This window comes from Fusarium musae, chromosome 9 (genome assembly GCF_019915245.1).
Source record: "Fusarium musae strain F31 chromosome 9, whole genome shotgun sequence".
Taxonomy (NCBI): domain Eukaryota; kingdom Fungi; phylum Ascomycota; class Sordariomycetes; order Hypocreales; family Nectriaceae; genus Fusarium; species Fusarium musae.
Window position 1 is genome coordinate 1,366,139 of NC_058395.1, and position 26,405 is coordinate 1,392,543.

The 26,405-nt window shown below is 48.5% G+C and overlaps 8 protein-coding genes across 8 annotated transcripts; 2 read left to right on the forward strand and 6 right to left on the reverse strand.

Moving 5' to 3' along the window:
* Positions 1 to 391: 391 nt before the first annotated feature.
* On the reverse strand, positions 392 to 1,808 carry J7337_011709 (uncharacterized protein; the record flags this gene model as incomplete). Its single annotated transcript, XM_044829245.1, has 4 exons — positions 392 to 819; positions 871 to 1,447; positions 1,501 to 1,681; positions 1,744 to 1,808. 4 exons carry the CDS (start codon positions 1,806 to 1,808, stop codon positions 392 to 394), a joined length of 1,251 nt encoding a protein of 416 aa, XP_044675920.1.
* Positions 1,809 to 3,068: 1,260 nt separating this feature from the next.
* J7337_011710 (uncharacterized protein) lies at positions 3,069 to 4,070 on the forward strand (the record flags this gene model as incomplete). Its single annotated transcript, XM_044829246.1, has 2 exons — positions 3,069 to 3,685; positions 3,737 to 4,070. The coding sequence occupies 2 exons, from the start codon at positions 3,069 to 3,071 to the stop codon at positions 4,068 to 4,070; spliced, it is 951 nt and encodes a 316-aa protein (XP_044675921.1).
* Positions 4,071 to 4,387: 317 nt separating this feature from the next.
* On the reverse strand, positions 4,388 to 7,869 carry J7337_011711 (uncharacterized protein; the record flags this gene model as incomplete). Its single annotated transcript, XM_044829247.1, has 3 exons — positions 4,388 to 7,361; positions 7,416 to 7,615; positions 7,666 to 7,869. The coding sequence occupies 3 exons, from the start codon at positions 7,867 to 7,869 to the stop codon at positions 4,388 to 4,390; spliced, it is 3,378 nt and encodes a 1,125-aa protein (XP_044675922.1).
* A 9,110-nt stretch (positions 7,870 to 16,979) lies between these two features.
* J7337_011712 (uncharacterized protein) lies at positions 16,980 to 18,561 on the reverse strand (the record flags this gene model as incomplete). The annotated part of the gene is made up of 3 exons (XM_044829248.1): positions 16,980 to 17,966; positions 18,029 to 18,230; positions 18,281 to 18,561. 3 exons carry the CDS (start codon positions 18,559 to 18,561, stop codon positions 16,980 to 16,982), a joined length of 1,470 nt encoding a protein of 489 aa, XP_044675923.1.
* Positions 18,562 to 19,163: 602 nt separating this feature from the next.
* Positions 19,164 to 20,338, reverse strand: J7337_011713 (uncharacterized protein; the record flags this gene model as incomplete). The annotated part of the gene is made up of 3 exons (XM_044829249.1): positions 19,164 to 20,105; positions 20,152 to 20,274; positions 20,327 to 20,338. The coding sequence occupies 3 exons, from the start codon at positions 20,336 to 20,338 to the stop codon at positions 19,164 to 19,166; spliced, it is 1,077 nt and encodes a 358-aa protein (XP_044675924.1).
* Positions 20,339 to 20,957: 619 nt separating this feature from the next.
* On the reverse strand, positions 20,958 to 22,016 carry J7337_011714 (uncharacterized protein; the record flags this gene model as incomplete). Its single annotated transcript, XM_044829250.1, has 4 exons — positions 20,958 to 21,358; positions 21,406 to 21,618; positions 21,678 to 21,754; positions 21,817 to 22,016. The coding sequence occupies 4 exons, from the start codon at positions 22,014 to 22,016 to the stop codon at positions 20,958 to 20,960; spliced, it is 891 nt and encodes a 296-aa protein (XP_044675925.1).
* Positions 22,017 to 22,714: 698 nt separating this feature from the next.
* J7337_011715 (uncharacterized protein) lies at positions 22,715 to 24,657 on the forward strand (the record flags this gene model as incomplete). The annotated part of the gene is made up of 4 exons (XM_044829251.1): positions 22,715 to 22,867; positions 22,920 to 23,446; positions 23,586 to 24,467; positions 24,531 to 24,657. 4 exons carry the CDS (start codon positions 22,715 to 22,717, stop codon positions 24,655 to 24,657), a joined length of 1,689 nt encoding a protein of 562 aa, XP_044675926.1.
* A 239-nt stretch (positions 24,658 to 24,896) lies between these two features.
* Positions 24,897 to 26,337, reverse strand: J7337_011716 (uncharacterized protein; the record flags this gene model as incomplete). Its single annotated transcript, XM_044829252.1, has 3 exons — positions 24,897 to 25,390; positions 25,443 to 25,982; positions 26,043 to 26,337. 3 exons carry the CDS (start codon positions 26,335 to 26,337, stop codon positions 24,897 to 24,899), a joined length of 1,329 nt encoding a protein of 442 aa, XP_044675927.1.
* Between the last annotated feature and the right edge of the window lie 68 nt (positions 26,338 to 26,405).

Sequence of the window (26,405 nt, forward strand, 5' to 3'; positions counted from 1 at the left end):
CCCCAAGAATAATATCTACACAGAAGAAGACAGTCACTAAAGCCAACACATGGTACGTAGATGCCTGGGGCTTACTTCTGGGCTGTCATTACTAAGATTTACAACAAAACGGTCACGAGTTGCAAAACCACAGGGTATAAAATTATCACCACCAAAGTTCATGATATTACGCTATCAATTCCCTTGGCTGATACACTTTGATGAGACAACAGCCCGTTCCGGAATCGTTTTACTAATTAACTTAACTCCGAAATCTAATTAAAGACAAGATTTTATGCTTTCCAATTTGCTAGCATCGCTCGAAATCATAAATACATTCCCAACTGACTCGCCTATATCGAGATCTGGTGGTGTTACATAATTAGAATATCTCAGACATGCACTGTCTGTTTTAGACCTGCTCGTTGACAAACAGGCCAGCCATGCCCTGGCCTGTGCCAATGCACATGCTGGTCAACAGCATCTTCTTCTTTCGCCGCCTGCACTCAGAAAGTCCTGTAACGATCTGTCGAGCACCTGTAGCGCCCAGTGGGTGACCAAGAGCGATAGCTCCTCCACGAGGGTTGAGCTTGTCTGATGTCAAACCAAGCTTGTCTTGACAGTAAACGGCCATCGAGGCAAAGGCCTCGTTGATCTCAACAATGTCAATATCATCGAGAGAGATGTTGTGCTGGGCAAGAAGCTTGGGGATGGCAATGCTAGGACCAATGCCCATGATGCGAGGCGCGAGGCCAGCCACAGTAGAACCGACGTACTTGGCCATGATAGGCTGGCCCAGCTTGATAGCTGTAGATCGCTTCATCAGCAACACAGCGGCAGCTATAGAAAATGTTAGTGAGAGGCTCCTTGAATCGAGCAGAATAATCTTACCTCCGTCAGTGAGCTGGCTGGCATTGCCTCCAGTTGTAGCTCCACCCCATTGAGGGAAAGCAGATCGAATCTTGCCGAGGCTCTCAGCGGTAGTGCCTGGTCGGATACCCTCATCCTGGGTAAGAGTAACCTCCTTCTCCTGACCATCGGGGCCCTTGACCTTGGTGGTGATGGGGACGATCTCATCGGCGAACAAACCAGCCTTTTGCGCCGCCTCAGCCTTTTGGAAACTCTCAGCCGCATACTTGTCCATGACATCGCGAGTGACGCCAAAGTCCTTGCTGACATTCTCGCTGGTCCAGCCCATGGGCTGCATGCAATCCACAGACTCCTGGCTTTGTGATGTAACAGCCTCGTCGAAGGGCTTCTCGAGCGCATCGCCACCAATGGTCATTTGTTCAGCGCCCATAGCGATACCGATCTCAATGGAGCCATTGAGAATGGAGTGGGCGATATCGGCGGTGGCCTTGAGACCAGAAGAGCAGAATCGGTTGACGGAAGAAGCACCAGCGGTGTTGGGGAAGCCAGCAGCGAGAGCAGAGGCGCGAACCTTGTAGGCAGCCTTGGCATCGGAGACCTATAGATGATCGATTAGGAGAGTTCGATTCGGCTCATGGGGTTGCGACATACGTTTCCAAGGCAGATATCCTCAACAAGGGCAGGGTCGAGGTTTGATCGTTCCCGAACCTCCTTGAGCAGAGCATACACCATGTATTCGAGAGAAGTATCCTTGAAACCACCCTTCTTGGCCTTTGTGAGAGGGGTTCGGGCAGCGAAGGTGATGACAATGTCATCGGGGTTCTTCGCTTGACTATCATGGCATTCATTGTTAGTTTCGGTGATAATAAATTCGTTCGAGCGACCGCCACTCACATGCTGTTGAGCGCCGACCCAGGGGCCAGGTGCTTGATGATGGAACCAATACGTTCAGCGGCCATTGTGCGTGTAAATTCTGATTCTGTGCTGTGCTGTGCTGTACTGTGAATCGACAAAACTTGAGTGTCAGGTTGGATAATATTCAAGTCGAGAAGACAGCGCAGTTGGCTTTAAAATAGGAGAAAAGGATGCCGAGGCGAAGTCCATCATGGGAGGGGTCTGGGGTAGACATCGACGGAAGTTGCAGCGGTACTTGCGACGGCGCATCAAATTGTGTGGGGTTAAGCCGAGGTAGCGCTTCCAGACTGACCACTTCCCGAGGTTTCGTTTCTATTATTACATAAGGCACTTTGATGACATAATCTCAGCGACCTCGGCGACCGCTTCAGAAAAAGCCGTCTTCAGCTATCTCGGCATGGCAAATACCCCCATGAAAAGATCCCGGAGTCTGGTTATTGCTTATTGGTCACGATATCAGTACTCAGTTGTCCATTACCCTGCGCATTGTACGCTCCATACAGAACGTCGCTTCGACCGGACAGCATCTTCTGCTTTGAGATCTCATGCAACCTGATTCACCATCAAAAACGACTGGAATGCAAAGAAAAACTCAACATGCAGTTGGCTCAACGGATGGTTCTCACTTTCAATGACACTCTTTTTCCCTATTTCATGCCTTGCGACCTATCCACTCTTTCCGTCATGTGTCATTCTCTGACATTCTTGAAGAAGACTGAGCACAGGCTAAACAGTGAAGAGTGAGCGCCCATGATGTGAAGCATGGGGTTGGCAAACCAACGCCAGCCCATTCTTTGATGACAATGGCCCACCACCCACCAACCTGGTCCAGTCTTCATTATATCGGTTTTGACAGGTACCCAACCCATGAGAGCGTGACTTAGTACCGCTCTTGTTCCTGGATCATCACGATGATCCAATAAGGGCACTGGATTCTATAGAGCGTGTCTCGGAAGTCCCTAGTTTCTGCATGTCTGGACCCCGGCTCGACAGGCTATCTTCCCGATGCGGCCATGTAAACCAACCAGTAGATCGGATAGCTTCGTACTACATCCATTTTCGGCGACTTTCCAGAAGCCACCGCTTACAAGCTGTCCAGGTTATTTGATGGATCAAGAACAATTACAGAATGAAATGCTTGCTGAATGTTTCCTATAAGTCAAGGCCGCGCCGATTCTCGTTCTCTTTGCCAAGGCGGCGATCTCTGTTGTCCTTGGCTGACTCGTCACTCCTTTTTATTGCCTCTCCTTTCTTGAATCAAGCACCGCTACTACTCAAAACAAACTTCACGTTCAAACAAAGGCATGGCTCTGTCAAAGCATCTCTTGACTCTCATGCTTGCCGGTCTCTCATACGCCACCCACGATCATAAGAGAGGGCTTTGCTTCGTTCCCGACACCGAGAAGCCCCAGGACGACAAAATCTGGGTCCAGAACGGCAGCGATATCACTTGGTACTACAACTATGGATACAAGCCCTCTGCTGTATATAAAGATGTTCCTCAAGACCAATTCGAGTTCGTACCAATGATGTGGGGTGTAGGATCCGACTCAAGCGATACGACGTTCCTTCAAAATGTCAAGAGCCTCATGGAAGACGGCATCAACATCACACATGTCCTGGGATTTAACGAACCCGATGCTGGTAACGATGTCGGTGGAAGCAATCTCGACCCCAAGGTCGCTGCCGAGGCTTGGGTTGCGAACTTTGAACCACTGGGTGAGATGGGTGTAAAGTTGGGTCTCCCTGCTTGCACCGGTGGATGGGGCAGTATGCCATGGCTAAAGCAGTTCTTGGGAAATTGTTCCGCGATCAAGAGCCAAGGGGGGCCTAAGACAAACTGCACCTGGGACTATCTTCCTGTGCATTGGTACGACAACTTCGAGGGTCTTGCGTCTCACATCGGTGAACGCCTTGCCGAGTATGTATCACCTCTCTGTAACCCATACACATGCTAACACATTATTGATAGATGGCCCAACTCTACTATATGGGTCACAGAATATGCCTACGCGCACCAAGACCCACAACCTACGGAACAATTTTTCAAGCAGACTCTCAAGTGGTTTGACGAGTCAAAATTCATTGGGAGATACACCTATTTCGGTGCCTTTCGCTCAGATGTATCCAATGTTGGACCCAATGCAGCCTTGCTCTCAAACAGTGGTGGTCTGACAACCATCGGTGCGCAATACCTGGGGCTGAATACAACTGGCGAGAACAATGCTTCGCATTCGAAAGCCAGTTTACCCAGCGCGGGCCTGTTGGCGGTGGTACTGGCTGTTGTGGTGAAAACAATTCTGTAGAGGATAAATTAATGAATAAAAGACGATGAAATGTTTATTTTCAGGACATCACGCAGGACGAAAAAATGGTTCAGTGACAATGTAATGCATTTGCACCAGCATTCAGTGGCTGGGCAGCGGGATATCTATACCCCCTATCAGGGCGGAATAATGCAACTAAAAGCAGAAATGATATCAATATTAAGATTCGTCGTGACCCTTCCCATCCGTCCGAAATATTCTTCAGTTCATGAAACCACATATTGTGTCATTACTTTTCCAAGACCTCCCTCACCCCCTTTTAAATATTCTTATCATCAGAGATGTAAATCATAAGATTAGGCCTCGGTGGCTGCAAGGCCTTGAGGCACAATGTGTCGATCGGTAGGTCCACGAGAGGTGCTTCGCTTTCCGAGAGACTCGCCAGTGTCCTTTCGAGAGAAAGATGCCCAGGTCTTGAAGCTGGACAGAGACATGGTTCGAGCAAGGCGACCACCGTCTTCACCACCCTGGCCCCAGACACCGCGGCGGACAGGAGCGTCCTCAAGAAGGTGGAAGTGTCGCTTGGTCATCTTCCAGAGCTCAATGCCGGCAACGAACACAACAGTGAAGCCAACAGCCAGGGCCCACTCCCAAGTGATGCCAGTGTGCTTGAAGAACTTGTGGTTCAGGACGGGAATGTAGACGACAGGGAAGACGGACAGACCACCAATGATGACGGACCAGAACAGGAAGCGGTTGGAGTAGATGTCCTTGAACACGGGGAACTTGCTGTCGTCGTCAGGGTTGAGGCGGAAGACGGAGCGGCGCAGACTCTTGAACTCCCAAGCAGAGATGAGGATAAGCCATGTCAGTTCAGCAAAAGTGGCAGCGCGAGCCTTGAACACGGGGATACACTCCTCAGAGTATCGCTGGTTGCACTCGAAGCCGAGGTTACCGCCATTGGCACCATAGACGATGATGACAAAAGTGCACATTGTGCAAGCACCCATGATAATACCGTAAACAATCATGTCAATGATGATCTGGTTGGTAAAGACACCGCGCTTCTTGTCCTGTGGAGGCTTGCGCATGATGTCCTGAGCACCCTGCTCGCGACCCAGTCCGAAGGCAGGGAACGACGAAGTAGCCATATTGATCCAGATAATTTGAAGAGGCGAGACGGGGAACACAGAGAAGCCACTGTCGTCGACAAAAGCGAGACCGCAAACCAGGAGGATAACCTCACCAACGTTGGAAGTCAGGAGATGGAGGACGAACTTCTGAATGTTGTCGAACATGCGACGACCTTCACGGATAGCAGCGACGATGGAGTTGAACTTATCATCGGTGAGTACGATCTTGGAGGCAGACTTGGCCACATCAGAACCGGAACCCATGGCAATACCGACGTCGGCACGAGACAGAGAAGGGGCATCGTTGACACCATCACCAGTCATAGCCATGAAGGCGCCACGACGACGGAGAGCGTCGATCATGCGGGTTTTGGTGTCGGGAGCGCAACGGGCAATAACAAGGGGAAGTTCCTCGAGAGCATCGATCTCTTCATCGGTCATTCTATCAAAATCGGTCGCCTTCTGAACAATGGACTTGGCGACGTGATCAGGCAGAATGCTGAGGTTCTTGGGGATAATACCGACTTCCTTGGCGATGGCCTTAGCGGTCTCCGGGTGATCACCAGTAAGCATATGAACTCGGATGCCAGCGTTGGAACACTCGGCGATAGAGGGCTTGGTTTCACGGCGAGGAGGATCGTAGATACCAGCAAGACCAAGGAGGATAAGACCCTGTTCGACCTCGGTTCGAAGCTTCTCGTCCTCGGCGGGAGAAGAGGCTTGCTTGGCAGTGAAACGACCATCCCAAGGCCGGTAGGCGATAGCCAGGACACGCTGGCCCTGGGAAGCAAGACTGTTCATCTGTTCAAGAACACTCTCCTTGAGCTCATCAGTCATGGGCTGCTGGTCAGGTCCTGTACCGGCGTAGTCACAGAGATCCAAGATACGCTCGACAGCACCCTTGGTGAAGACCATTGAGTTGAAAGTGTCGATAATGGAACCCATGGCGCCCTCGGGGGCATCGTAGATGACGGACATTCTCTTGATAGAGCTGTCGAAGGGGAATTCGGCAATTTGCTTCCAGCCCTCACCCTCAAGAGTCTTCTTTCCAGAGTTGAAGCGGTGGGTGAAGACCTGGAGGGCAATTTCGGTGGGCTCACCGGTAACCTGCCACTTCTCCTCTTCATCATCGTATCGAACAGTAGCCAAATTGCAAAGAGCGGAAGAAAGTAAGAAAGCTTTAAGTTCATCAGTCATCTCGCACTCAACCTCGGGCACAGGCTTCTTGGGTTGGGCATTGTTCTGGTTGAGCTTCTCATCGGGAACATCAAACTTGAGGACAGCAGCACTCCGCTCGCGATCGTAGTCACGAGGGGCCTCCTTCTCTTCGGGCTCATCGCTCTGCTTGGAGTATGTGACTCGGCCCTTGGTGGGATCGTTGGGGCTCTGAGAGTCGCGAACAGTGTAGATGTGAGAAGAGGGGATCCAAGCCTTGCGAACAATCATGGCGCCTTCGGTGAGAGTGCCAGTCTTGTCGGAGCAAATGTTGGTAACACCTCCAAGAGCCTCGAGGGCGGAGAGATCTCGAACAACCACGTTGGCCTTGCGCATTACAGTAACAGCAACGACCATGGTGATAGTCAAGACAGCCACCAAGGACTCGGGGATAATAGCGATACCCAGAGAAGTAGCATAGATAATAACCTCGTTCTTCATGTCGAACTTGTTGACAGCAAACACGACGATAGCGAGGATGATGGCACAACCGAAAAGGACATAAGCAAGAGCGGAAAGCTTTCGCTGGAGAGGGGTTCCCTCAGTGAGGCCCAAGAACTTGCCGATAACATCCCAAGTTCGCTTGGAAGCACCAACAAAGGGCTGTCGCTTTCCATACTTCTTGTAGTTCATGGATCGGCCAGCCTTGCGAGTCTTCTTGGAAGTAGAGGCAGCAATCTTACCGACCTCAGTGGACATACCAGTAGCAGTGACGATACCGCGACCACGGCCCTTTCGGACGACGGTGGTGGCATATGCCATGTTGACACGGTCACCAATACCGATCTCATCCTCGGACTCGACAGGCTTCTCTGTTCCGGGAGCGGCGATATTGTTTTCGGTAATCTTCTCGACGGGGATCGACTCGCCGGTGAGTTGGCCTTCCTCGCAAGCAAGGTTCATGGCTTCAAAGAGGCGGAGATCGGCGGGGACGGTGTCGCCCATCTTGAGGAGGACGATGTCACCAGGAACGACTTCGGGGCTGTTCAATTGATTAGTTTTGAGTCAACTTTGATTCCGCGAAGTAGAAACTTACTTGGAAATAACCTGAGTCTTTCCATCGCGAAGAACCATGGCACTGGGAGAGGAGAGAGCTCGGAGAGCATCCATGCGCTTCTCAGCGCGATACTCTTGCCAGAAACCAATGGTGACGTTGAGGACGATAACAAATACAAGCACACCACCTTCGATGTAGTCTTTGATACCGAAACTCAGAGCCATGGCAAATGCAAGAACCTGTGGCGGGTTAGTTTGGCAAATTGGGTTTGGAGGGGAGTGCCACTTACGATGATCATGGCATTGAGCAGCTGCTTGGTCAAAATACTGTACCATGGCACAGTACCGCCCACATCTAGCTCATTCTTGGGATATTTTTGCTGAGCTTCAGCAACTTGTTGGCTGGTAAGCCCCTTGTCGATGCTGGTGTCGAGAGCTTGCGCCGTCTCCTCGATTGTGAGGAGAAACGGGTGCTTGGGGTATTCGGCCGCCATGGTCGATGGATTGAAGATCGGCGACCAGGATCTGTAGGAAAAGGCGCGAGAAGAGAGCTTAAACTGTTGTTTGTGTACTCTATGCTCTGGGTATAAGTGACGCTCGTTGCGAGGCGTGTGTTGACGATGTTTACAGGAGTCAATTGACTACTTGAACTTCATTGACGAATAAAATAGTGATAACAATGAAGGAACTAGCTTCAAGGCATGAATAAGTCAATGTTATCTATTCGATTAGAGAACAATCGACGAATGTGATTGACAACTTTGGGAGTTTATGGGAAATGGACCTTGGCAGGGTGCGGGGGACGAGGTCATATATAGTTGAGGGAGGGAGAAATCTCAAGAAACAAGAGTACTGTAATAATTAGGAAAAAGCCCCATGAGAGCACCGTAATTGTTCATGTTATCGCGGACCTGAGTCGTTGCCAGGCTCGGGGTTTCTTGGCGTTGGTCCCATCCCGAACCCGAACCTGAGCAGCGGTTTAGATCCGCCACCGGACTTGGAGAGGTCACTATTTTCCCCACACACTCCCACCATAACTAACCCCTGTAGACAGGTGTTGAGCCTCTCCTCAGCCTGCAAATGCAAAATGCAGTGCTATACGGATACCCTCTTAGTGAGTTTAGCCTAGCCTAGCTTAGCCTAGCTTAGCCTACCTACCTTGGTTAGGTGTGGTGTGTTGCTATAAATCAGATGCCCTACATATCGTCGACGGCCGTCCCCGGAACGGAGAAGAAACGAAACGGACGGCCCCGTGACGTCAATTCCAGTGATGGACCGTATTTTACGCTCCAAGTGCCGTGCTAACAACACCGGATCGGTAGAGATCGTTCTATGCTCAGTCTTGAGTCTATCCATGCAACAGTGTAAGCTTGGGTGCAACACCAGGACCTGGAAGCATGTCGCAAAATTCTTCTCAATCTCTCGGTGCTTTTCTTCCAGGTTCTATCATCCCCAGACCCCAGTCGCGTTTCCATGCTAAAACTCCAAATAAAAAAAGAACTGGCCGGTAAAAATGGTAAAGTAGCGTAGCGTACTGTATCGTGGTGAGACTGTTTTGGTGGTGTGTGTAGTGGGGATCCTGGCGTCTTGGCAGCTTGGCGTATTGCGCATACGTGCAATGGGTGCAAAGACGGAAGAGAGACTGCGCGACAAGAGAAATCTTGCTGCTCTTGCTGTAGAATTGAGAGGTGAGGTCATTGGTGGGCATTGCAGACTTGGATTGTCGCATGGTCGCGGAGGTCGTGGATGGATCCTCCTCTCACGAGGTCAACGTCTAGGCCCAGGGCGGCGTCTGTCAAGTTTACTGCACTTCTCCAACATTCCCCTGGTCTTTTGATCATCATGGACCGGTTGTTCCAACGGCATCCAAGCCGTTGACACATGGCCGCGATTGCTATGCGAGCATGGTCATAGCTCTCTGTTAGAGCCATGGCAGCATACCGAAACATGACCAATGCAACACTGTTATTAACGAGATGCCCATCTCTTGTCTCAAACTCCAACCGTGCCCACTGGACCATGGGTGCTATGATTTGCAGCTCTCTTACTCGTTCTGAAAGCTCATTCGGCATTCCACCACCGTCCAAGAGCATCGACCGGTACATACTCGACCATGCTATACCATGCCATGCCATCTTAGCCAAGACGAAAGAGCCAAGGAAAAAGTCACAAGCTAGTGATTGCTCAACAACCGCCATCTCGCCGAAGGCAAGAATGTCTGTACTTATCAAGGTTCAGCTGCTTCATCACATCTTGGCGCCTAGGGTTAGCGGTCGTCGTGATAACCTCAAAGGGTCAACTCTATCTTGGCGGCTCTTGGCGCTTGACCAATGACGCGTATCCAATCAATCCTCGGACCTTCAAGTCAAGGTACGCCGAATTATCGAGCGCTGCGCCCCCACATCTCTTCTGACGATCCAGCAGAGCGATGTTCTGATCGCTTCTGAGTTTAGGTATCTCTGCATCTTCCGTGGGGGGTCAGACAGAGGGTAACAAGAAAGAAAAAACAGCAATCAACGACAGAGACACTCGTTTCTGGAACAAGTTAAGAGACTGGCTTGGCTGTAGACATTGGACTCTGTCCATTGGCCTGATGAATCGCCACACCCTGTCGGCTCCTCACTCTAGGACCAACTAACCTTGCGCTTATGTTACTTAAGGTTCTGGGCACTTGCGCTAAGCTTATCGGCTACCTTGCTCAAAATCAATCATATCACCTGATCCACACTCTCCGGGTCCCGTTGCCCAATAGTGGCAGCACTTTTTGTCTTGGCAGGCCGTGTGTTCAGTTCATGTTACGTCGAGAAACAGAAAGAATGGATGTTGTCAAAAGTGGCCTTTTTTTCCTTTCGTCTCTTGGATCGGGTTTGTTCGTATTATGTGGTTAGTGGTGAGACACGCCGCACTGATAAAGCAGAGTTTGCACCCGCGATCGTTGGTGTCATCATTTCAATGTGGAATATTTCTTTGCCGTCTTTCTTCCACAGGCCTCCTGATTGACTTCCTGATGGAACCATATCCCCTATCAACTATAAAAAGTTCCTCGTCTCTTCGCGTTTAATGCCCAGTGAACAGTACATTTACACTTTCTCGGCCTTCCCGGAACCCCAGTCTCCTCCGCCACGGCCTGCGCCTCCATATCCACTCCGCTCGCTCCCTTGATGCCAAGATAAAAGTCGTACGAGTCACGTGCTCCGCCGCGATGCTCCACCTTCCGCTCCGTTGAGACTTGGCACAGCCGAAGTGGCGGCTTCGGGCCTCAGCACTCGGCGTGCACGGTCCAAACGCCGAGCAATCAACGAGAAGCATCTTGTTGTCCTGCACATCTCCGGTAGTGTGACTTCTCGGTGAGCATAAGCAGAAAAATTGACCATTAAGCATTCTTTGAAGCATTGCGTGAAATGCGGCCGTGCTGACCGGGATCATTTCAACGCAAACTGTGATACTGAAGCGTCTCTCTAAGCGCTTATTGTTGAGACTCAGGCTGCCTTGGCTTGGAGGAGTATTTATGACAAAATATTCCACTAATAATCAAGCTACGGTTGCTTTTTGAGCTACAAAGACAAAATAAGTGATACCAAGAACACAGGGTATCGAGCTATCAAATCCCCCGATTGGTTCATCAGAGCAGGGGAATCACTGCTGAAGTGTCTGATATTGCAACTAATTTTCTTACTAATTTAGCGGAAAAGAAGCAATATGAGACTGGTAGGGATTCATTGGTTTGTTGAGGACCTCATTTTGCTGGTAACCCCAGACCCCGCGTTTTCCCCGGGTGAACCCCATTCGTACTGTTTTTTGTACTCTGTGCAGAGGGTATAGGAAATAACGGCCGCTCATCACTTTGTGCAGTAGTCTGTGAGACAGTGACCAGACCTAAACCATGCAGGCCTTCGTATCCTGTGTCCGAGCGAGTTGCATTTATAACGGCGGCTAAGTCGACCCTATTCCGCGGCCGCTTGAGATCGACAACTAGTAGTAATAGTCTTGTTTCTTTTCTCAACGGCCAGATTACGTGAAAACTCTGGGCATAATATTTATAACCGATAAGATCTCGGAACGATCATCCACTCAGAGTGTCTGCCAAGATCCATTGCCGTTTGGCTAACTTCCGCTCCGTGAACTCGTAGCTTAAACCGGCCGGTGACTTGGCTTGCAGCTTGCCAAGCACCCAAGGAGGCATTGGTGCACAGTGACAAGCTGGTCATATTTCTAAGGCTATCACTCCCTATTACGCCCGAGGTGTTACAGCATTAGACGCAGCCAAGTAAGTACCTGGGTGGGGCTGTACCGTACCTGATGCTAAGCCTTTAGAAACGTGGATTTTGGCAGATTTGCACCGAGTCAAGAGATAGATTTGAGACCGTTGAAGCTTAATGGTGATAAAAGAATTAGATAAGATTCGCCACGCAATGCTTCAAACTGTTTGTCACATGCGAGACCAGCAACTTGAGATTGAGGCTTCAGCCAGGCCTCTTTCTTACTGGATGCGTTGCATACCGTACACTCCTGGCTCAGAGTCATCTCGCTTTCCCACGGATTTCAGGTTAACATCCTTTAGCACTTTAAATTGTTGCTGCCTTCGATAAATGTTGTTATTTCACAAGGCTAAGGCCAGTACCTTGTCAATGTCCCCGACACATCAAAAGCAGGTGGAGTTACTGCTGGCCAAGACTATTACCAAGGCTCTATCAATGTATGTTGTAGCTATCCCAGCAAGCCAAGAAACAAGCTTCTGACTAATAAAGACGGATGTTGTTCTAATAAGAAACTCTCTTGGCGGCTGGGTACTGTCACTTGGCCGCATCTATCAACAGCCTAGGTACCCCAGATCAACGATTCACAAGCTCCGCCAAGTTCGCCCAGCCGATTCTGATTACTTGCATCTTGTATTTATTCCTGATCTAGTTTCTGGGCGTAATGGATCCCTTAGTGATTATCATGCATTTTCGTTTGATAATACGACTGAACTTGGCTTGAATGGAGGAAGCTCAGTTGCCAAGTTTTCCGCCATATCCATGTTGCTGTCGTAGCACTTCTTGATGTATGTATTGGAGACTCAATGAATATTATAGTTTAAATTGAGGTATTAATTTTCATTGAAAAATAATCAGGTTTTGTGCTATGAGTTATGAGCCTTGATCTCTTCTGATTTAAGTTGGTGGTGGTGGTATATCGAGGCCAAGAGCTGCATAAGTATAGTCTCGAAATAGGAATTATTATGACGATTGGAAGATGAGGATATGAACTTCGGCTACTGTTCCAGAATGTAAGAGTATCAAAGATTTATTGGTCATCGTTAAAGCTTCTGGGTAAAAGCTTATATTAGGGGTGGGAATAGTGTGTGCTCATTTATCGCCTGTATTCGCAGTCCAAAGCTTAATCTTGTAGGCCGCAGTCATCCCATAGTAAGAGCATCAAAATTAGGAGCCTGCCAGTGCCAGCAAGTTTCAGCATCCACCTTGAGTTCGGAAGATGCCAACACCTATTCACTGGAGGTCTGTTTTATTTTTCTCATCCTGACATGCTACAAATTCTCAATGGAAGCATTCGTAATGAATTTTCTTCCTTAAACATCAACTTAGCTTCTCCCGCAGCTACTTGTTATTCAGCAAAATGGCTTTCACAAATTTCCATCAAAATGATCAGATGCGCCCGTGCGTGGGTCCTACCGCACCGTTTGTTGTCTCACAAAAGGTACGTAGTTGACAATTGAAACGACCTTCACAGCCCAATATATTCAAGGGAAACGTACAAGTAACATCATACAGCTATTGCAAATCAAACGAGACCAATCTGCACTATTCAAGACTCTCCCGAATGAGATATTGCTCGAGATCACGTCCTATATCGTGGTTGAAGACAGACTCTGTCTTGGACTCACTTGCAAATCCTTGTTCTATCGTCTTTGTTTGTCCACCGAACTCCACATCACATCAGCCAGTAGCCATGTGTTCTCCAGCATACGTTATTGTTCACATGTCAAGAACCTACTCAAGCGCATGAGACCTCTGACTCTCAAAGGTCATCCCAAACGGACAATGGCACTGTGTTGCGACTGTCTTCGCTATCGACCTAAAAGAGTAAGATACTGGAGGGAGATGATAAGCGAGAAGAATCTTCGGTCTGTGGATCGATGTGCCACCAATGAAGCAGCAGAGTCTTGGTGCACAGGAGAGTCCATACAGTGTCCAGGATGTTGGTTCAAGGGCGAGTCAGATTACATTATGGATTGAGCTGAGAGGTAATATGCAGGGGAAGCTCTGAGGAATGGAGGCCAGTGATAGGCTTACGATTGTTTTAAAAGTATCACGATGTGCTTTCTAGCGAGTCGTGTCATTGCAGATCAAACTTATGTATGTATTGGAGCCTCTCTTATTTTACCAGGGGTTCAATATAAAGTACCGAAAACTATACTTGATGCCTTGCTAAGTTGCTCTAGACCCGGAGAACTAGAATCATGAACCCACTTTCTGTATGCTTTTCGACGTGACCTTATCGCGATTCGTTTGGAGTCCTCTCGTGGCTGGATCTGACGTGGAAGTTGCTGACGAATCAAGAATGCACTAAACAAAGTTGTTATTACATAGGTAGCTTATCTACAACGATCACCACCATATATCTTCTGACATTAATGAGAACGTACACATAAAGAAAAAATCGACTACCACATCTCCCCTGGACCTCAGAATGCCTGCCTCGACTCGGATCGGGTCGAAGCTCGAGTTTGTCAGCGTGAGCCACCCAGACGAGGTCAAAAACCCGCACAACAAGCGCAAAATTCATCAGCATGTGATGAAAGATCTAGGATTATCAAGAAGAAAGAGTACACCTAGGAGGAAGTCAAGGACCAATCCAGACGTTTCAAAGAATTTGGCACTTCACGAAACCCATGCGGCATACATACTCTCCCTACCAGACAATGATCGGCACGATGCGATATTCCAGTCATCAATGCAGCTTCCTGAGCCAAGTGCAGATCGGACACTCTACTCCAGGACTGACACTAGAGCTAAAATGGTGGAAGCCTTTCGCAAGTAAGATTGACAGTAAACTATCAAATCTCACAAAAGACAGTGCTTCGGCCAAAGTCGTCCATATGCGACAAGGTCAGAGAGATGTGTTTTGGCTATCGGCCTTGTCGACCAGGCTACTCTGAATCTTGCACTTGCGAAAACCGCCCTGTATAGCAATGAATATACAGGTGATATGCATTCCGGGCGAGAAGATTCAACTGCGCTGAAGCACTACAATCTCAGTTTACGTTTCACGAGCCAAAACATCCAAACCCCGAGTAGCGTGTCTTCTGATGAAACTTTGATCACTGTTATAGGCCTTGCCAACTACGATGCCATATTTGAGATCATAGCTGAAAGCCACTGCTAACCACCTACAGATGAGCATAGGTAGAGTCGAACGATACAGCACCCACCTAGCATGCTTAGAGACCTTGGTGCGCGGCCGCGGAGGAGTAGAAAGGCTTCGTTCATCATATTTGTTATTGTCTTTAAATTGGTAGGCAACAGTTAGAACTTGTCGCAGATCGGAAACTAACCATGTTCATATTTACAGGTCAGATGTTATTGGGAGCCTGTCTCTGGATCGTCCGCCGAGATTTGCTGCTCCTTCACACCTTTGGATTCAGCCTGAGCCGCCCACAATCACACACGTTCTGGAAAAAAACTCTAAGCACTCTGAGAGACTTGTCGCCAGTTCTTTCAGATTTATGCTCTGTTCTTCTATCACTGACAAGAGTTGCCAAGGCGTCTCACCACTGGGAGGAGTCGACGTTCCGTTACTGTGAAACTATCCTACATAGCTCATACTTTCTTCTCCTAGTACCAAGGCACATGCCATCAGAAGGGCCAGAGGTGCATTCTTATGGAATATCACCAATCCACCAAGCCGTGCGTTTGGCCGCTTTGAGGTTTCTTGTCACGACCGCTGAGCACAGTCATCACACACTCGGCGCCATCCATTATCGCAAATCTCAACTTTCACGCCTACTGGCAGATTATGAAGTATCATGGAATGGGTTGGAAGAACTCCAGGTCTGGGTACTTATTATAGCGGCAGTGACCGAAGGGACTCATGACAGAAGCTGGATGGCAGAGATGATAGCTATTGCGATTAAACGACTTGGATTGAACTGGATTGAACTAAAGGTAACACTGAGACAAGTTGCTTGGTTTGATTCCTTTGAAGGCTAGTCCAGGAGGTTGGAAGAAGCCATGAATAGTCGGAATGGGATAACCAGGGTTGATTGAGTACCGCGAAACTGATGAGAAAATATAAGGAATTTCCAACTCTCTAGGTAGTTGATTGCAGAGAAATGATTGTCCCAAGTCGGGTAAAGATCAAAGACCAGAGCGTTTGGACTCATGTGATAGGCCAGCTCGGATCAGATATCTCGGACTATGTGCCTCAGACTCTTCATCAGCTAACATAGCAGGCCCCCAATTGCGGGAGATCAACCTGTTGTTCCCATATTTGTATAGATTGGTCCGCTGATGCTCAAGCACTGAATGGTCAGCTCGCTATCAAACCATAGCTAAGCTTCGGCCAATGGAGCATATATCAAATAGGGTCGCGTCCCAATATTTAGCCTAGTTAGTTACGTTCCCCAGGCCAATCCCTTTAATTTTGGGATACCTTCCTAGTGATTCCTGTGGCGATGCGACATTTGGCAGGATTAGAAGGATTCTGCCGGGTTTTAGGTTGCTGTAAGAACCAAAGACTATGGTCCGAGTACGAGGGTGGCGTTCCTGTGCGAAGGCACCGTTGCACGCAATGTATTGTCTCCCTATTTAAGTAATGAGATCTTCTAAGTCACTTTGAAAATGGCACAAGTGCTTCACTTCTTTAGACTTTGAGATGAAGGCTAATAATTTCATTCGCACTCTTGCGTCATTCTCTGCAGGAGCTTGTGCATGCAAGCAGCTCACTCCCCAACGTGTAGCGGATGATATCAAAGCAGAAGAGTAACGAGTCACCCTCTGATCTGATACCTCTTGAGTAGAAAAGACTAATTATGTGTAGTCTCGACAAGATGCTTAAGCCTTATACAAAATCGCCCTTGGCAACAGCAATGCCGGGCCTTTGGACTCTTGCTATCATACTCCGTGTGATGACATTAAGAACATCAATCAGGTGACATTCCTCGACAATGCCAAGACTGCTGGCTACGCCGCTGCAAGTCTCGCCTTGAATTTAGATGAGGTACCTATGCACGAAAACTCAAATGTCAATCCTTTAAGCAAGCGCGGAGTAACAAGAAACATAGTCCGTTTGGCGAATGTTATTCGAGGTGTAGAGAAGGTGCATAGCTGCCGGGGTGAGAGGAAGGTCTTTATCTGAGGCGCTGGTTGACATATTCAAATACTCTACATGATGGAGATTTGATTTGCGGTATTCTTTACTTTTAAATAGTGATGATAGTCATTTTCCGGTATTTACATCGCAGAGCTTCTGTTACCTGGGTTGAAGGGGTTCTGAGATCTACCTGTCTGTCTATGAACCCTATGGTTTTGCATACTTAATAGGCAAACAGAGACAGTTTTTCATAAGACTTTTTTTTTTTTTTCCTTTTCTCTTATAGACAAGTCTAAGTAGACAGAATCTTTGGCCTTCCTTCGGCATCTAAATCGAAGACATCTTCCTCAATCTTGGCCCCATTCCTCAAGGCCTCCTCAAGGCCTCCCCTCAGCATGTAGGGATCAGTTGAAAATCCCTTATGCCATTCTCGTCCTTCATATTCCTCTTCGACAGGTTTCTCACCTGTAGCCTGAATTGCTTTAGCGCTCTTTTCAATATTTCTCCAAACCCGGAGAATGTTTTCTCCTGCAAGCAGACGGATCTGCTCATCTGTTGCACCTCGCTGCATGAGCACCTCCATCAAACTGGGATATTTTGAAACATCCTCTAGTCCAATAGGCACATTTGACATGCCAAAGAAATCCGCACCGATTCCAACGCAAGTCCAGCCACATACTTCTGCGATGTGGAAGATGTGATCAGCCACATCGTGTATTGATGCTTGCTCGGGATGCTTCATGTTGAGGAAACGATTGAGAAACACGGCCATAACTATGCCGCCGTTGTGCTTGACCTGTCGAAGAACATCGTCGGGGACATTTCGGAGATGCGGCTCAATAGCGTATGCTCCAGAATGCGAGAAGATTACCGGCGCTCTAGCAATACTGAGAACATCCCTCATTGTCTGATGAGAAACGTGCGATAGATCAACCATCATTCCCAACCTGTTCATCTCTTTGATGGCTACCTTTCCAAGCTTTGCAAGTCCAGTGTCCGCAGATCCGGAGGCAACAGTTGAAGCTGCCATAGCGAATGCATTATCACAATTGTGAGTAATAGTCATGTATCGCACTCCCAGTTCGTACATCTGCCGAAGGCTTGCAACGCTGCCACCAACCTGGTGGCCACCTTCAATGCCAATCATGCTTGCGATGCGGCCTGCTTTGAAGGCCTTCCTAGCGCAGGCCGCTGTATCGCAATACTCCAAGTCTTTGGGGTGCTCTTGGATGAAGCGTCGAGTCACATCGATTTGTTCAAGCGTGTCTCGAACGATCCACTTTGAGGAGATTAGCAGCGGTCGAACACGAGAGAGAATTTGGCAAACGAATTGCCACTCACAGAAGGATCCTCAAAGTGCTTTTGCTGTTCATCACAGTCTACATACACGCTCCAGAATTGACCTCCGACCATGCCTTGCCTCAGACGCTGTAGATCTGTATGGCCCAGCAATCGATTAGTAAAGTCGAAACGTTCATCGTAGATGCGGTTCTTGAGTTCAAGGCGGAGCATGAACGGTAAATCATTGTGGCCGTCAATTAGACTATGGACTGTCAGTGCGATCCTCTTGAGTAAGATCAAGAGTTGGCTTACGGCGTCGTCTTGAGGATTCGCTTGGTACGCTCTGCATAATTCGTGGGATCGATCGACTGTTGACCAGGCCATAAGAAGGTGAAGGGACTCAGTAAGAGCACGATCCCAGCAGTAATGACTGGATATCGAAATTGTGACCACCAAGCTGTGGCTGAGGAATTGGCGTGTAGTACCAATGCCCCGTCGCGATTGTTATTAGTCGATGTGGTTGATTGAGGAGTGTCGGCCTGCTGGCTATTCCGTCGGGGCGGCGAGGCCACTATCGGTGACGAATCGGCCATGATCACCAGATTGTGCCTGCAAAAATGAATAACTTGTTGAGCATGAAAGTTAATGGCCAATTTCTTGAGTCTTATACGAGTCTAGATCGGAGCAGAGTTTGCGATTGAGTCATGATTAGTTATCCTTGCTAACCACGAAAGATGTGGAGTGGTAAGCGGGCTACAATGAAACTGACACACTAGTTAGTTAGTAACTCTGCTACACGATGGATTGATCAGTAAATGGAGGACTAGAATTGCATGGAGCATACAATTAAAAATGGAAAAGACATCCATTTGTTGAAAAAACATCTTGGTACGGGTTATCTCATTAGACTATCATCTCTCCTCGAATTCAGATTGGTTCTTCGCCGTCGTTTTGATGGTCATGTCGATGTTATATTGTCGACCGAGATGGGAACTAGCGGTATTGCGACGGGAATAGTGTCACTGTCAAAGACGAGAAAATGTCGTCGTATCAGAACAGAAATCTGCACTTGACTGACACCCAAACTGGTACTCTTTTCTTCTACTCGGATATAGTTAAAGCACACGCAATGATAGGCTCCAAGTAGTTGCTGTATCCAGATATCGAACTTGACAGTGGTTCCTGAGCATCCGTCTCAATCCTGAACCCCTTCAATCAGATTCTTGATACCCTCGCCATTCATAGTTTTCTTCCACGCTTCCGGAGCTTGATTGAAGGGAGTAATGCTACTGATCAGAGACGAAACCGACACCTTTCCGGATTCAAGAAGCCCAAGTGCAATTTCAAAATCCCCAGGACCATATCGAAACGAGGTTTTTAATACCATTTCTCTCTCGCACATGGCATGGAGAGGCAAATTCTGCATAGCTTTCCCAAGTCCTATTTGGACAAAAACACCTCCGCGTCTCAAAGCATAGATACCAAGTTGTGCTGATGATTCGACTCCGGTGCATTCCAACACAACGTCAGCGCCATCAACAAGGCCAGTCTCTTGTTTCAACCTAGCAGCTTCCTGTTCAGTTGTTGAAGTTGAACTCAAATGGGGCTCAAAGGTTTGGCAATTGAGACCTTTTTGTGCAAACTCAAGTTTGTTCGCGTTGATATCGGTGATGACAACCTGCTTGGCTCCATAGGCCCACGCTGTTGCCGCCGTCAGATAGCCCACAGCCCCCGCTCCTTGGACTATGACTCTATGGCCAGGCCGTACATCGGCGAGACGAATACCATGGACAGCGACACTTAAAGGTTCCACTAGAACAGCCTCTTCCAGGCTGGTAGAGTCGGAAATCCTATATGCGAAGTCCTCTGGGATCTTGAAATATCGAGAAAGCGTTCCGTGTGTCGACGGGGGATCCGCAGCGAACTTCATCTTCTGGCAGAGATTGTATCGTCCGGACTTGCAGTATGTGCAACTCTTACAAGAGAAGCCCGGTTCAATAGCCACGCGGTCACCAGGCTTGAGGTTCGAAACCGCTGGGCCAGCTTTGTAGATGATTCCGGAAGCTTCATGGCCCATCACCAGAGGATGCTCCTCCGAGACTTTTCTTGCAAAGCCGCCTTCTGTCCAGAAATGAACCTGCTACTGTCAACGTTATATCGAGGACTGTTGGATTGATACTCACATCGCTACCACAAACACCTGTGTATGCAATCTTCACAATTACATCCCTCGGATCTTCAATCCGAGGGATTGGCCTCTCACCGAAGCGAGCGTCTTCGGGACCATAGAGAAAACAGGATGGATTCTATCAACCTTTTGTCAGTCCAGTATTTATCATAAGCTAGGACAATACTGACCGTCTCGCTCATAGTGTAAAGTAAGGTAGAAAGGGTCCGGAATCAAAGGACGAGAGACGCCACTGTATGGATGCTGTTGGAATTATGAAATTTTGGCTACAATATATATGTGTATTGGACACGGCTGCTACTGTAATCGCAGTCAGGTGATGATTCTCTTCGGATCACTGTCTTCCGAAGGAGGGGGAGCATGACTGCATTAGCGATGTCACCTCTCCATCGCGAGCAATCAGAACAGAGAATTGGAATGTTGGGGGATGGTGATGACCGAGTTGTGGTGGGCCAATCTAGTTCATAATATCGTTGGCTTGGATATGACTACTCGACACTATCTTGAAAAATGATCGATAGTATATACAAAGTTTGATTTTCGTGATCGTAATGGAAAAGGCAGGTTAATCAGCCATAGACTCTCAATGAGAAAAACTATATTGAATAGCGGCGGGCTCTCTGCCCTAGGTTAAATAGTCTTTTCTACTATATTTACGTAGACAGATGAGAATATGAAATCATCCTTGAACTCCACTTGGTGATCATTGTTGGATAGGTGGATACTAATTTATACTCTTAATTAATCCCGACCATCGTAAAATAAGTCCACGATACTTCCGAGTGCCGTTCTTTAACTGTCTTAAGGCAACACGTAGCCTCCATCAATCAGCAGGTCGCTTCCAGTCATATAAGTTGAAGCATCGCTAGCAAGGTACAAGTAAAGACCCTTGATCTCCTTGACATGTCCCTGTCTTCCAAGAACAGCCATGCGATACGCCTCATTGAGCGCCTCAGGGCTCGCACCCATCTTTGTATCAAAGAAACCAGGAGATACGATGTTCACACGAGCAAAGTCGCGCCATTCCCTAGCAAGAGACTTTCCAAAGTGTGTTATAAAGGCCTTGCTCCCGTTATAGACTGGCTGATCAGTTGGCACGTTGACGATATGAGCACTCATGCTGGAGGTGATAATGAAGTTTCCGAAACCCTGACGCTTGAAAATCGCACCGGCGTATTTGGCAGAGAATACAACTCCGTCAACTATATGGTTGTCAGTGGGACCAAAGACACCAGGAGTGATCACTTACCATTCACCGACATCTGTTTCCTGTATTCTTCCAGAGTTTGCTCAAGGATGGGTTTTGAAATTGCCATGCCTATCACCGATTTATTAGCTCTATCCAGAATACCATGATCCATGGCCAGGAAACACTCGCCCGCGTTTGCAACATAGACATCGATCTTGCCAAAATCTTCAAGAACAGCCTTTAGGGCATCTTGAATCTGCTGTGAGTCGGATACTGAGGGAAACATCTGTGTTAGCTGCTGCTAGAGGCTCTGTCCAGAGAAAAGTACCCACCGTCGACCTTGTAAGCGGATGCCTTGATTCCATGTTGCTCTGAGAGTAGTCGAGCCTTTTCAACGGCAGCGTCATTCCTGAAACACGTATTAGGCCAGTGATATCATCACTCGAATGGCAGGTATTCTGTGCAACTCACGAGTTATACCAAAGCGCAACATTTCCGCCTGCCTCAGCGTAGCCCTCAGCTACCGCATACCCTAGACCATCGGCAGCTCCATTGACAACGAGGACCTTTCCATTCAAGCGAAGCTGCTCAACCACATTGTTGGGAATATTGGGAAAAGGTTTAGGAAAACCCTCTCGCACTTTAGTGGCATCTTCGACGGACATAGACATGATGAATAATTCTTGATAACCAACAATGACACAAGCAAAAGGGCAATCAATGTGTTAAAGGGAGAAGAAGAGGAGGGGCATTATTATATGAATAGCCTACGTGCGTTCACTCATCTACTGTATCTCTCTCAAAACCCCACATCGGAGCACTAAACACCGACGTTGGCCCCTCTCACCAAGCGCCATCATTCGAGCCAGAGGATGAACTCCCAGATGATAATGATTCGATGGATAATGCCAGCTTTTCCCCATAATTTTCACTTCTATGCGCGCCAGTCACACGGCCAACAGTGTTAGTTTGCGGATAGAGAGGCAGAATCCGCCTTTCCTGATTAGGAGTTTAGACTGTAACGACATCGCACCGGGTACATATCAAACCTTGAAAGGCTGAGATAGATATAGTGTCCATACTGTTGAAATGCTCAACTTGGTACTTGGAAGGCAAAGATATCTGCAATCACAGCCGACTGATCATCAATCCAAGGTACACGGCAATTGGTGATAGCGGGGCAGTTCAGCTTATCATTGAACGGCTGATTGGCCAATTTCAACCAGGATCTCGTTTTTGTGGCTGTCTGACAGCAGGAAAGAATATCTTTCCCCTGATTACGATGCAACCTGGCTTTCTAAACGTTTCCCGAGCATCCAAAATCTTCAGTTTTAAGGAGTCGTAAGTATAACAAACCCCATTGGCCAAGATGTGGCTTCTTGGGCTTCAGGATGACGGCGCCTCGCTCCTCACGCGCCTCCTCCGCTTCTCAGGCGTGATACTGGTCGCGTTACTCGTCCACGCCTTTCGCAAAGGTTATCGAGTTCGCAAGAAGTTCCAGGCCCTCAAGGATCAGGGAATTGTACGTATTCCTGCCTCCACTAAATACCTTCAGTTTCTTATGCAAGAGACAGCCCATTATGAAACATTCTATGATTCTCGGCCACCTTGAAGTCATTGGGAAACTTGTCTCAACACTTCCATCTGATGCTCACGGCGATTACCTGATGCTGAAGATTCAAGAGAACTGGCGGGAACTCTTCCCCCAATGCACAAAATGTCCACCTGTTGCTTACATCGATACTTGGCCCTTCACAGCGCCGATGGTTATTTCTCTCAACGCACATGTTTCGGCTCAGTTCACACAAGAACACTCACTACCCAAGGCTTATGAACAGAAGCATGTTCTCTATCCCCTCACAAAGAACCGCGATTTGGCCTCCATGGAGGGCCCGGAGTGGAAGGTCTGGCGTAAAAGACTGAGCCCAGCATTCAGCATTCAAAATATCAATAGTCGTTTACCAGACATTCTTGAAGAGGTGGAGGACTTTGCCAATGTTCTCAAGAGTAAAGCAGGAAAAAACGGAGAATGGGGCGAGGTCTTCCCACTTGGAGACGCCACTGCCAATCTCACTCTCGACGTTATCATTCGTCTCTTTCTGTAAGTTCCACTGTGTCTCGAAAGACTTGCCGACGTCAAGTCCTGGGATATAAATAACGTCACAAAGGAACATTCGATTTCACGAGCAGTGGGGAAAAAGCTCGCCTGTTTGTGCCGCCCTCCTTGACACCATTTCTAGGATGTATTTCTTCGTCAATCCCGCCAACTTCATCCAATACTGCAATCCGTGGCGCCATTTCAAACTCTGGCAGAACTACAGAACTCTTGTCAAAAGCTTCACTCCTGTTCTTCAAGAGCGCATGAATAAGCTTAAGCAGGATCGCACAGCAAAGGGAAAGACACTGGTTGATCTAATCGTACAAGCTCTCGATGCCGAGAGAGCTGAACAGAAAGGAGCGGGACAGAACGACAAGGACCAACTGAACATGGAGCTTGACGCTGACTTTCTGGAGATGGCCGTTGGGCAGATCAATACTTTCCTCTTCGCAGGTTTTGATACCAGTGCTGCAACTATTGCTTGGCTGTTCCGCCTGCTCAGCGAATATCCAGATGTTTTGGCCAAATTGCGAGAGGAGCATGATGCAGTCCTTGGCCCAAATGCCTGGGGTGTTGCTGGTGTGATAAGGGAGAACCCACAGCTGCTGAACCAGCTCCCTTACACACTAGCTGTCCTTCGTGAATCTATGCGTTATCATACCAACGTCGGTTCAATGCGTCGTGGCGAGCCCGGGTTCTTCCTCGTGGGTCCGCCGGGCTCCGATCCTGGATTTGAAGGGAAGAAGCTGCCAACCGAGGACTTCATTGTCTGGGACGGGACATATGCAATCCATCGTGACCCTGAGATCTGGCATAGAGCCTGGGAGTTCCTTCCAGAACGTTTTCTTGTCACTGATCCGGAGGATCCCTTGTACCCGCCACCCAACGGCTGGCGTTCATTCGAGGCTGGGCCACGGGTTTGCATTGGGCAACATCTTGCAACCCTCGAGATGAAACTAGCCATGGTACTGGTAGCGAGATGCTTCGATATCGAGTGTGCGTGGGAAGAATGGGACCAGATCAAGTAAGTCTCCTAGTTTCTTAATCACGTCGCGGGCTGTATTACTGAACAAAGCCTTTCGTATAGTGGAACGACAAACTCTGAAAAGGCACGGCCGACTGTCTGGGATGATCGTTGCTATCAAGTTGGAACTGACTCGCCGCCACGAGTCAAGGATGGTATGCCTGTGCATGTCAGAACGCGTGGACTGTAGAGTTGAGCCGGCGTTGAGAAAAGTGATAACAACCGAGCGAGCAAGAGGCTGTTGTGCATAGTAGTCGATGGGGGCTAAGCCAGACCGGTGGGTGTTGCTAGCAAAAGACTCAATTGAGCATTCGTGAACCCAGCATCCTGGACTGGGCTACATAGGAGCGACAATCGCAACGTAGCTCTACCTCGGGTCCTACATCCTTGAATTCATCTAGTGTATGGCGTGGTGGCCTTCCTTACTCCTTATTTGGCCAGACCCCCTAAAGCAATGTCCTTCCTGTACACCATGCCTTCAAAAGACACGCAGTCAACACCCATATATGCCTTGCGACGTGCCTCTTCAAGGGTATCGCCGTAAGCAGCAACCGAAAAGACACGCCCTCCCGTGGACTTCAGCAAATGATCCTCCTTACGAGTCCCAGCGTGAAAGATAACCACCCCCTCTGGTGGAGAACTCAGTGAAGCAACCTTTCCAGTTTCGTAGTCCCCTGGGTATCCGCCGGATGCAATAACAACATTGCATGCGAAACCTGGCTTAATTCTGATGCTGTTCTTCACTTGTGCGAGTGTCCCACTTGTACATGACAGCATGACACTTGCGAGGTCGGTGTCTTCGTGAATAAGAAGCATCGAGCTTTGGGTTTCCGGGTCGCCAAAGCGAACGTTATACTCGATAACTTTAGGGCCCGATTTGGTGACCATGACTCCAGTGAACAGCAGGCCACAGAAAGGACGGCCTGGTTGGGTTGTTAGCGGTCTAATTGAAACGAGATACGACGGGCAGCTCACCTTCTTTTGCTAGAGCATCAAATGTAGGTTTCAAGATGACTTGATCAATCTTCTGTAAGACATCTGGGGTCACCATGGGCACAGGTGAGTAAACTCCCATGCCTCCAGTGTTGGGTCCCTTATTTCCCTCTAGAATACGCTTATGGTCTTGCCCAGGCGGAAGAGAGAAGAAGGTGTTGCTGTCGCTAAAGGTCAAGATGCTGATCTCGTATCCGTCCATGAACTCTTCGATTACGACTGAGGAGCCCGCTGTAGAAAATTTGCCGTCGCTCATGATGCCGCGAAGATCTTGCAGTGCTTCTTCTAGTGTTTCAGGGAGAGCCACGCCCTTACCTGCGGCGAGGCCGTCTGCCTTGATGACGATACGGTGGTCTTTGTCGGTGAAAACATGGCGTACGTATGCACTGGCAGCCTCGAGGTTGTCAAAACTCCGGTGGTGGGCAGTCGGAATGTCAAATCTATTCATAAACTCCTTCGCAAAGACTTTGGAGCCCTCAAGTTCTGCGGCCTCGCGCGAAGGTGCGAAGCAAGGCACGCCAACTAAAAAGAGGTAATGTCAGTGAAAGGTTGATGGACAGAGGTCGATAGCTGCTCCCTGACCTTTGCGGAAGAATTCTTCGATGCCATTCACCACGTCGTCATCAGGCCCAACAACTGCCAAACCTATACCGATTTCTTTGGCACGCTTCGCCAGGTTGTGATATTCCGAGCCACTGACGCCTTCAAGGGCAGAAATCCCGGCTGTGCTATTGCTGGCTGCAACTCCATGTGTGCCAGCATTGCCAGGGAATACAAAAACATGTTTGACTGATCTGGCTCGGCTCAGCTGCCAGGCCAGGGCATGCTCTCGGGCACCTTTCCCGATAACAAGCACCTGGAGGTCTCTTTCAGTCATTGGACAATGTTAATGAGACGTCGTGATCTGTGAACAAAGATGATGCCTACTACCTAATGCGTTACTTG